At 33.5% G+C, this 12,409-nt stretch overlaps 1 protein-coding gene across 12 annotated transcripts in view; it reads right to left on the minus strand.

Moving 5' to 3' along the window:
- The window catches only part of LOC138713365 (activating transcription factor 7-interacting protein 1-like), a 222,334-nt gene that overhangs the window by 36,406 nt on the left and 173,519 nt on the right, over positions 1-12,409 (minus strand). For all 12 annotated transcript variants that reach the window (XM_069845410.1, XM_069845420.1, XM_069845421.1 and 9 more), the window contains 2 exons: positions 8,812-8,907; positions 5,965-6,312 (listed from right to left, as the gene is read on the minus strand). In XM_069845410.1, the coding sequence (XP_069701511.1) occupies positions 5,965-6,312; positions 8,812-8,907 (444 nt within the window). The remainder of the gene's footprint in view (positions 1-5,964; positions 6,313-8,811; positions 8,908-12,409) is intronic.

Consider the following 12,409-nt stretch of genomic DNA (forward strand, 5'->3'; position numbering starts at 1 on the left):
GCTATAGCTGCGTAGTGTATAGAACCATGCTTTGGACTAGCAATATAGAAAGAATGCTCATTCAAATTGCTACAGGCGTGGAGGGAGGAGAAATTTCGACCAGTGTATGGAATCTGTGCCCACCTCAAATTGTGAGGAATTTGGGCAACTATTAAGAGTACCGAAATATAATTTCATATGTCAGCTATACAGGGAGTGGGGTGGAAACATGTGCTGAGCACATGTTACCCCTATAATGGTTGTATGATTGACTGCATCTCTGATGAGTAACATGCATGTTAGACAGTCAGATGGTCAGCCTTGGCATTTCATGTGATGTGTAGTGTGATGGAAGATGAAAAACATTTATGTTTTACCACTGGCTAAATACTGAACAATCAGCTTGAGCAGTAAGATGCTGTTGCTCTCTTTATGCATACTATCATCTTTGCTGACTAGCAGCCATCTAATACAAAGTTGTGTAAGTATGAGAGGGTGCCGTGGTCTGTAGCCAACCTAATGCATCTGCTGACTTTGTCTAATACAGCAGAACTGAGGCACGTAGTAAAATTCATGATTGCCATCAGTACAAAATAGTGGTCCAACTTCCAATATCATATATGTGCGAATAAACTGTAGTGTTATTTATGATAAAATCCATTGTGCTTTGTAAATAAATCTTATTCTACATAACTTGTTGATTTAGGGTAAACAAAATAAGTCGTCTATTGCTTCCATGTTACTTATTGGTATTGGTTCAGCTTGTACATTGTGTTATAATTTCAACATACAATTTTATCTCCAATTACTGCAAGGGATCCAAAATTCATTCATGAACAAGCTGTTGACAGTGACTCACATGAACCTCGGATTGTGTTGTAGAAAAGTTCCCACACTGTTTCCTTTCCACTTTCAACATCAATCGTGAAGTACAGTGAAACCTGTTCAAATCGGAATCTGAATAATCAGGTATCTTGTCTATTTCGGAACAATTTATTGGTCCTGGCGAAATTCGTATGTATTGTGTGTAATTTTTCCTGAAATATGTAGGTCACGAAGATAAAAACAAGTTTTCTTTGCAACATTTTAGAGGGTACTAGGGTGTATTGGCCTGTCAGTCAAAAATTGTATTACTCCGAGTCCCTTAAAAAATTTTCAATGCTTCACACCCGTATGCTGTCATAGCTAGACAGAGCACAAGTGTAGTGATTTCCTGGTAAAACAAGTTGTGTAAAATATGGCATTAACATTAAGTGATGAAGTAAAAGTTATCGAGTTGAAGGAAAATTAGAAACGAAGTGTGTGTGTGAAATAATGTTGAAGTTCAGTTATGGAAAACTCAGGTGTGACACTTTAAAAAATAAAAATCATAATGAGTGAGTGACTTGCGGCCAATATTGGTGACATAAAAGAGATCAGAAAGCAACTGTTTATGTAGAAATAAATAAACTGTTGTGGGAGTTGGTTCTTCATGACCTTTCAAAGAATATGTCAATTTCTGGATCTATTCTGCAAAGCAAACCATTGAACTGGCAAAGAAATTAGATAAACCAGAATTCAAGGCTTCTAATGGATGGCTCCTAGTCCAATTAATTAATAATGTGCAGTGATATACAATACAGTATTTTAGTATAGTGTTAGATATTAAATTAAACGAGATTAGTAAATTTTTGTAGTGTTTAATGACTAATGGGTAAGTTACGATAACATTTATACAGAAAATGAGATTTTAATCAAAATTATTCACCAATCGAATAAGCGACAGAAGGCTCATTTAATTAGGTAGTGTTAAATGAAATATTTTGTACTTCTTGCAGTTTGCAGTGTGCCATTTTGTTTTTCATGTATACGAATGATAAAATATTCCATTTTAATTTCACACCTGAACAATACGGAAACCTTTCCACAATGGAAAAAGAATTAGGTCCATGTCACTTCCGTCTTAAACAGGTTTTACTGTATTTGAAATTGGACAGTTACAGATTTTATTAGATTTTTCAATCAATCATTGCTTTCATCCCCTTTTTTACAACAGGTTATCAGGGTTCTACTGTACATATTTTAAAATTCAAGAAACAAATTTATCTATCAATACACGGAAAACTGTGCACTGTGAGAGGAGAAAGAACTGGAAAGGAATTAGAAAGGATACATGTTGAAAACTTTAAATAACAAATTACAGAATTTTTTTTAAGTTTTCCAGCTAATTAAATATCCAGATATAAGAGATCTGAATGCTTCAATTACGGCTAATCATATAATATTTCAACTTATATATCCTCTTTCGGAAAAAAAAAAAAAAGAAGAGAATTCAAAGTTTAAAGGATCTTTATACAAGAGAGAGTATATTAAACAAGAGTTAATGACACAAATCACTACCTTCACAGGAAAAATTCTTTACAACAGACTTGCATTTGTAATAACAAATCTCTGGCCCAAAAATATCGCTCTGCTTCTTGCATCTCACTTCTACAGGAGAGACAGAGCTATATACAGAGTCCACCAAAAAAAATGCACATGCACATGCACTCTCACTCTCTCTCTCTCTTCAGCAAAAGAAAAACATTTATAAATTGTAATACCAAATTTATACAGACATCAAGAGATGAATACAAGTTACCTTTGATGTCTACATTTGCAGGAGGTGCTCAAAGTGGTTGCCATTAGCATCCACACACATATTATTATGGCAAAGTCTCTAGATGACAATCCACACCAGACAGTAATCCCCAGTAAATTGACTGCCTTGTCCACAATGATCGCCTGGATTTTCTGGGGACCAGAGCTTAAATTGTGCTTCATCAGATCAAACCATCTTCCTCATAAACTCTTCATCGTCGTCTATAGTGTTGAAACCACTCACAATATTGGATTCTTCAATCAGGATCATCTTCCTTTATTGCACGTAATAATCTTGGAATGTAAACTTTCCATTTCCCTGCTTTAAGAGGAGTCTGTACTTCCATATCTTACAATGTTAAATTCCTCAATTTTGAGTGTATTTTTCTCAAAAGTTATAAAAGATACAAATGTAGAAAAATAGGGCATATGTAACATACCTTTATGTATACAACCAGTTAAATAAACTTAAAATTTCACTGAGCGGTTGGCAAAAAAAAAAAAAAAAAAAAAAAAAAAAAAACACTGATAACAATTTTTGCATTAAGAATTACTACAAATTATATTTTTATTTTTCCTGAAGATGGGGTTAAAAGAAGAAATAAGATCATATTATCATTTTGCATGTATGTTGTTGTTTTCTAATTTTTTGACAAGTCATTTGACCTCTTGTACTCCAATATTTTTCAAAGATATTGTCATGGTCAGCCACTGAAGCACAGATTTTGAGGTGTTCTGAATCCATTCTTGATTTGAATTGCACAATGGGCAGTTAGGGGATTCATATATTCCAATTCTATGCAGGTGCTTGGCCAAACAGTCATGGTCTGTTGCCAATCTAAAAGTGGTTAAATGGCATATTATACATATTAAAACTACTGAAAAGCGATAAAAACCAAAATTTCATTTTTTGTCGAAATTTGTTGTACAGACTTCCCTTAAGAATGCGACATATGCTTGTATCACTAACCCCTGTCTCACTGAGCGAAATCTGCTGCATATTCCCTTTCATGAGTTTCAGACTTATCATGAATCTATGCAGTTGGAGATTATGTTGCAAACTCATGTCTTTGTTGTCGAACTTCAGGAACATTATCAAATTTGAAATACCACTTTAAAAAGGTCTTGCATTTCTTAAATGACTATCGTGCCTCATTCATTTTGTTTAGAAGTCATATATGCATGCTAATCCTGTGCATTGCAAGTCATGCAAGTAATATCATCTTTTGACAGAACTTCATACTACAAATCGCTACCATAATTCGATGCGACTTCGAGAAAAGTCTACAGATAACGTCTTTTAAAGTGTGTATACATTTTTTTGGCAGACTCTGTATAGAAACAAATTTTTGATTAACATTATATCTACAAAAGCAATGACATTAAATATAGCTGTGAAATATGTTTTATTTGAGGTGAAATTCTGTTTTGCGAATGTTAATGAGCAAAGTTGGCTCTATTAAAGAGTGCCAGGCTAAGAACAGAAAGAGCCCAGATTTAATAAGAGCTAGAGGCAGAAGGGAATTTTAATAGAAAATAATTTACAGAACAGCTTTAGGGTCTACTCAAGTCTCTTTTATATACTGAGTACTAGATATTTCCATGGGCTAAAAATCAGTTAGTTTGGTACCGACCACATTTCCTTCTCCCACAGCTGATAAGGTAAAGCAAGCATAAAAGCTCTATCCCTCCCCTATGTGCATACAGAGACCTTCACCTTTATCCAAGTTTAGTTACAAAAGAATGCTATTCGATTTTAACACAATATGTAACAATACTTTTATTCCAAAAGCAATAAATATTTAATTTATCATCAACATCACTATTATTATTATTATTATTATTATTATTATTATTATTATTATTATTATTTCTGAGAGATTCACATGCAAAGGTATATGCATTTGCAACTGAAACTAAAGAACTCTTCAATATGGCATGTCTACAATATTACTACTTTTGTATTTCAAGTCGATCAGGGGTAATTTTTTAACGTTGTATCTGAAGTGGTTCTGATATTAATGTTACAGGCCTTCTGTGCTCGAGGTTGCGGGTTCTATCCCGACACAGGTAGATGGCATTTAAGAGTGCTTAAATGCGACAGGCTCATGTCAGTAAATTTATCGACATGTAAAAGAACTCCTACAGGACAAAATTCTGGCGCACTGGCGACGCTGATATAACCAAATATCTTACTGTAATAATAGCGGACAGCTGTATACTAGCACCACTGAATGTTAGTGCGAAATATCGCGGACCTGACATCTAGTGGAGCGGCATGGAATTACGTCCACAAATACAAGTATTAACATAGCGAGATTCAGACTATTGTTTAAAACGTGAGTTACTAATGTGGAATAATATATGAAACACTTAAGAAATGTTGAATAGTATTTAATGTAACATTATTATCTTATATCAAAGCTGCATATTATGAGAATATTGCATACTTCATATTACTTTCCGTAATTAATTATTACATATTTTTCTTTGCTTTAGTGAGACAAAATAAATTCTGACATTGGGAATGAATTTACAATAATGCTTTATATACACATTGCTGACAACTGCAAAGATAAAATTGATAGTAATATGATGCTTGTAATAATTAGTAAAAGAATGTGGACAACAATAAAACTTAATTTGATAAAACCTTAAAATTTCAAATATATTTTAACTTCTATTCATTCATTAGAGCACATATACACCCTGACATTTTAACACAGCACTAATTTAATAAAACTATTAAGACTAGCCCAGCAACAATATACATTGCAGTTGATTACAGCTTGTTTCGCGGGTTTCACTACACCGGTCGCCTAGGTAGCAGCACCAGCGTCGTTCGCACGCAGAACTGCTAGCTGTCTGGTATTATTATAGTAAGGTATTTGATATAACCTCAACAGTTGCGAGTCGTTAAATAAACCATAATTAATTATTAATGTTACAGTAAATCAGTAAATAAAGAAAGTGTAATCATTATATCATCTCCTTGCTGCCAAATCTCCTGAGTTATATTTTTAAATTCTTGATATTTAAACACTTTAGTAATCTGCGCTTTTTTTTAAATCAACAGTAAAGGAACAGCGAAATTTATAATGTATTATTGTTATTATTATTATTATTATTATTATTATTATTATTATTATTATTATTATTATTATTATTATTATTATTACCGTCACCTGTAACTAATGTTCGAATAAATCTGTTCTCTTGACTATGAATTTAAAGCTGAAATATTACTTACAGAAGAGATAGTTGAAAATGAAAGGCATAAACTGTCATAAAAAAAAAACATTAAGGGTCCCCAAGTGTGAGGTAAGTTAGGAAAAGGTACTCTACAAACACATTATAATTATTAACCTTGGTAAGTGGTGCTCCTACTTTTACTGCTGGTTGTGATGGAGGAACATGTGTTGTAATTGGTGTACGAGTAACTGGAGACTGAGAACTTGCTGTAGGAGTTGCAGTATTTTTTGTAAATGTTGGAGTTACAACCTTTTGCACAGTTAGCGGATTTGAGGAAGGAGTTCTAACTACTGGTTGTATTTGTCGTGATGGCTGCTGTTGCTGCTGCTGTTGTTGTTGTTGTTGCTGCTGTTGTGGTTGTTGCACCTGTTGTTGCTGTGAAGGTGCTGACACTGGTTGTGATTGCTGTGATGTTGGTTGTTGTTGTTGTGTCTGTGGCTGTTGCTGTGTCGATTGCTGTTGCTGTAACAAAATGACATCACTTATAAAAAAACATTATATTTTACATTTTCACATCATAATACAAGAAATAAATTCTTGAATTAATAGCAGTCAATCACAATCTGATATTTTTATTTTCTGATGCATTCCTTGTTTTATCACTGTTCATTCCATTATTATGTTATTTATCCAAATAAAATAATCACAAATTGTTATTTCTCTAAATCATACAATGAAATGATATGCCGACTTAATGAATTAATTGTAACAAGTGTAAACAAAACGAAATGAATATATACAAAGTTTGCCGACTCAATAGACACAGAATGCTTTGGACAAACAAAATCTTATTACATCATATAAATCTTTGCTGGGAAATGGGGATTAAAACAAGTGAAAATGGGTTTAAATGAGTGATCTCGAAGGAAAACGTAAATAATTTCCAAACATTATTTATTGCAGGTTATGATGATGTATGTGGAGATGAAGGATTTCGCAACTCCCGTTTTCACATAAACTTCTTGTTGGAGCCAGGGATGTGAATTCTCCCTCCACTTCCGCCATTGCATTTTTTAGAAATGAATTTATGATCACCGTCATCATCATCTCTGTTGTTTAATAACTTGTTTTTGTAACACTGAAATAGTTTAGTTTTTATACATCTGTTGCGAGTTTCTGCAATACACAGAGTTTGTTTAGTTTTTATAAATATGTTACGAGTTTCTGCAATACACAGAGTACAATGAGACCTTATGCATTTATTTAGAGTGAAGAATCGTTTAAATAAAACAAACAAAAAAGTTCTTTGGCATTTTGTTCCTTCGTTTGTGTGTTTATTGTGGGAGAAATTATTCTGAAACAAATTTTTATGGTCCACATGAAGAAAACTAGTTATTTTTTGGATTATACAGCATCGAAAGAAATGGAATAAAATTGTTGAGAAGGCCAAAAACTCTTAAAATAGAGCTGTAGTGCCTGGTGAAGAATAAGTTACTTTTACGATGTTGTTTGTATGATATTGCGAAGCATTCTGATTCCAACAGAAATAATCTGATATTTTTTTTCTCTACATGTACAGCTTAGAAGTTATTTCTACGGTATTGTTTGTATTATATTGCGGTGCATTCTGATTCCAACAGAAATAATCTGATATTTTTTTTCTCTACATGTACAGCTTAGAAGTTATTTTTACGGTATTGTTTGTATTATATTGCGGAGCATTCTGATTCCAACAGAAATAATCTAATATTTTTTTTCTCTACATGTACAGCTTAGAAGTTAATGTTACGGTATTGTTTGTATTATATTGCGGTGCATTCTGATTCCAACAGAAATAATCTGATATTTTTTTCTCTGCATGTACAGCTTAGAAGTTACTTTTACGATATTGCTTGTATTATATTGTGGTGCATTCTGATTCCAACAGAAATAATCTGATATTTTTTTTCTCTACATGTACAGCTTAGAAGTTATTTTTACGGTATTGTTTGTATTATATTGCGGAGCATTCTGATTCCAACAGAAATAATCTAATATTTTTTTTCTCTACATGTACAGCTTAGAAGTTAATGTTACGGTATTGTTTGTATTATATTGCGGTGCATTCTGATTCCAACAGAAATAATCTGATATTTTTTTCTCTGCATGTACAGCTTAGAAGTTACTTTTACGATATTGCTTGTATTATATTGTGGTGCATTCTGATTCCAACAGAAATAATCTGATATTTTTTCTCTACATGTACACATTAGAAGTTACTTTTACGATACTGTTTGTATTATATTGTGGAGCATTCTGATTTCAACAGAAATAATCTGTTATTTTTTTCTCTACATATACAGCTTAGAAGCTATTCACAGTACATAATTACAAAATTTAGTCACGACATTAATTGTAATACTAGTGGCAGAACTGGCAACAGGGCATACTTTGATCAGACAAACAAGGTTGTAGTTACGTGATGCCAATCTATGAATCCCAGATCACTGCTCTGCAGTGTTGCCACTATACTGACTTTTAGAAATGGTACTACTCATTTGGTACATTTTAATTATATTGTTTTACTTATAATCATATGCTTTCATATTCTAAAAATAAATGCTTATGGTCTCATTTCGCCCTGTATAGAGGTCTGAGCATAGACTGATGAGAGAGAGAGTACTTTTTAAGTTATATATTTAAATAAAATTTTATATATGCATGTATTTTTAAAAGGATTTTATATAATATGTGACTAGGTTCAGAATTTTACAGTGAATTACTCTTCTTGTTTTCCAATATTTAGTATTATAATATTGCAGAGTTTTAAATACTGATTTTACTGAACACATATTGAAGGTGCGAGGCAAAATAGCGAAATACAGAAGTAACTGAATAACTGGATCCAACGTGAATGCAGAATGGACAGGGAAGGATGTCATCTGATGAAATTCTGTATGACTGGCCCCTGTTGGAAAAGTTAGGTATCACATTCTGATTTAATGTGAAATCTATCCAGTTAAAAACATAAGTCAACTTTACCACTGGGGACGACACTCTGTTAACTCTCCTCCTCATCTGACCAGGAGTTCTCAAGTTGTCACTACCCAATGTACGGTTTCTCAGCATACCAGGACCCTGGAAAAGTTAACAAGTAGCAACACTCAGATTACTTTGTTCTCATTACAATTTTTAAACATCACTATGCGCCCACTTAATGCATAAATCATAACTTATTTGCTTTGAACAATTTAAAATAGTACTTTTATGAAATATGACTGCTCACTGAAATTAAATATTAAGCTTCCCCTCATTACTGATTTTCCATGATTATATAAATTTAATTTTACGTTTATTAAAATTCAGTAACACATTTTTATGCACATCACTGACTTACAGTGTGACAACTGGGAAATGAAACTGGTGTTATGAGGCATAAAGCTGCCATCTACTGAAGAGAGATTATCCCTAGTGTTTATGTTGAATATTGCCATACATTCCCGCCATCTGAGAATGTATTGTCATCTCGATAACCATTTCCAACATGTACGAAATCAATGGAAAATGAACATCCACATGCAGCAAAAATTATTTGAATGTCAGAATCGATTAAAAAGAAAATGCGGGATGTAATACTAAAGACCAATGTCTAATGCTCAAATGATTCAGATAGATCTGTGCATTACTAAAGAACCATTCAACAAATAACACAGGATTTGTAGAAAATTAAGGTCCATACAATCAATACAATTCAGCCTATATATTTTTTCTATCATCAGTTTCATTTTCATTTTCCAGGTGCAACAATGTGCAAACATAATTAGTAGCAACAGAAGCACTGTCATTTACATAATATGTATTTCATCCAGAAAATACAGTAGACTTATTAATGCGAATTCCTTGTCATCCAGAAAATACAGTAGACTAGTTAATGCGAATTCCAAGGAATTCAAAAAGAGTCAGTTCGGTTTAACAAAGTTCGACCTAAAGAGATTGTGGTAAAAAAAAAGGGCTCCCTATTATCTAAAACGGAAAAATAAATTTATTCAATTGATTTCTGTCACTGTGGGTAGTTTCATGAACATGGTGAACTGTATTTATCAATAAATAAATACTTATACAATACATTGTCATTTTTTTAATGATTAAAAAATAAACTTTCCTAGAAATCATACTGCCTACAGTAAATATCCTGATTATCATTTAAATGACACAATTCAATGACTCATTACTTAATGAAGAAGTGCAATATAATGCTACAACACATATAGTAGAGAGAGAGAGAGAGAGATATTTTCTGCGGATCTCTGGAAAAAGGACTAAGGAAGAGACTAGTGAAGTGCTTTGTAAATGGAGTGTGGCATTGGCCATTTACGATGGAGTGAAGAGAAGAGAGTAGAAGCATTTGAAATGTGGATATGGAGAAGAATGGAATGTGTGAAGTGGACAGAGAAAGCCTACTGAAGAATGCACTGGAAGGAATGGTGAATGGGAGAAGAGTTCGGGGTAGAAGAAGATATCAGATCATAGACAACATTAAGAATATGAATCATATGTGGAAACAAAAAGGCAGAAAATAGGAAAGATTGGAAAAAGCTGGGTTTGCAGTGAAAGACCTGCCCTTGGGCAGAACACTAAATGAATGAATGAATACATATAATAGGCTACAGGACATTTTAAAGGCACAATAACAGACTGAAGTTTCAGTCAGAATTAAGGCATTTCGAATTAAGGAATTTGCAACAAAGAATGATGAATGCATACAGCATAAAAATAAATATGAACATTTTCTTAAGTTAAAAAAATTAGCAACTGCTGTATGGTGGACTACTGCCCTCAACATGACGGTACTCTCTGAAGAGATCACGTCCAGAGCTGCTGTGTAGTCTTTAGAAGGATCTCACATAGCCAGTCCAGTAAAGTCTAAAGAGAACGAGACTTTATTTATATTGCATTAGCGCATTATATTTATAACTGAAATACATATTATGTATATTGAATAAATATCAGTACCGCTAAGCTCTGAAAGCTCTGAAGGACGAAATGCTCCAGTACATCATCCTCCTGAATCCTGAGACATTTGTTGTTTTATTTTTAAAATTCAATATAATTCTGTCACTGACATGAGGGAAAAATTTCTGCAGGTTATAGTTAGGGTACAAATGCAGGTATATTATACTATACTTCAGGTCTCTGCAAATACATCTTATATCATAATCCTGTATGAAGTATGGTACCGGTATAGTATACTATACTCTCAAGACTCAGGAGACAATACAGTTCAGTTTAGCCAAGGAATAACTTACGGAACTGAGGGGACAGCATTTCAGTTTGTACTACGGTTTATCCAAAATTAGGTTCAGTGGTGAATTAATCTCTATTAATTCAGCTGGGACTGAATAGTTTGTTTGATTTAACCGAGTGTTTGGTGCATCCAATTTCAGATTAATGAGGGTCTACTGTAGTAGGAACTTTGTATCTGACCGATACTTAACCCAACTGTCTTGTCGAGCGAAATTTACTGCACCAAACAATCTTACTACTGCATCTTAATCGGGAAGTACATACTTTCGGCATAGCCTCTGATAAATTCTACATTAAAATTTTGCGTGTTTACTTTTTATCAATTTTTTACAGCACACTACACATTCATGCAGAAACTGTACATTTAAATCCCACTGCAGGAAATTTAAATATGAGACCATTGAGTTAAGCTGATCATAGATACTCCTCCTTCTGATTACAATGCTATTATGATGATTTTAGATCTTATTAAGTTGGTCATTTAATGACACTGCATCAACTATGCAATTATTGCCTAGCATCGGTGAGAATGGTGATAATGAATTGGTATTTGGCGAATTGAGTATGAGATTTTGCCATGAGATTACCTGGCATTTGCCTTACCATTCGTGAAATGTTGAAAAAAAAAAACTATCAGGTAATCGGCCAGAAAGGGAGTCGAACCCACTCCCAAACTCAACCTAGATCACGAGCCATGCTCATTAACCTGAGACCAGTGACGTGGTGGTGGTGGTGGTGAAGTTATCTCTATTGTCATAACAGTATATTAACAAAAACTAAAGTAAGCACAAATAAAAATTGGATCTTGAATCTATATTAACCCCTGAAGCACAGAAATCAATTATACTGGAAACTTGCAGGAGTCATTAATATTGTTTTGAATGTAATAGGTTGCTTTGAGCAGTGTACACCAGGCAACTCAAGTTCTAAATGCTGAGGGAACTTAAAGAAAATGATGATGGTGGTGGTGGTGGTAAAATAATAACAGAAACTAAGCAAATCAATACACAAGCTCTATAATAATTTAAATACAAAAACTGGAGGTTTCCCCTCCATCCAATAGCAAGAATCTTAACTAGCAATTATTTATCCCAACTCTATGAGGGGGCTCATAAATATTGCTAGTGCCAAGAAATGTAAACCACTTAGTTCGTCAGAGATTATCCAGAGTGCACCACAGGCAGTGGATGTACAGCTGTCAAAAGAAAAAGTGGCCACTCTCCAGAAACTAAGTTCCCTTCGGGTATCTCCGCTACAATTCGGAGACAGTGATGTTACATATTGTTGGACCACGTTGTCTGATATCTACAGTTATAATTTTAAAGTGTTCTCTGTG

Source organism: Periplaneta americana, chromosome 14 (assembly GCF_040183065.1).
Source record: "Periplaneta americana isolate PAMFEO1 chromosome 14, P.americana_PAMFEO1_priV1, whole genome shotgun sequence".
NCBI lineage: Eukaryota > Metazoa > Arthropoda > Insecta > Blattodea > Blattidae > Periplaneta > Periplaneta americana.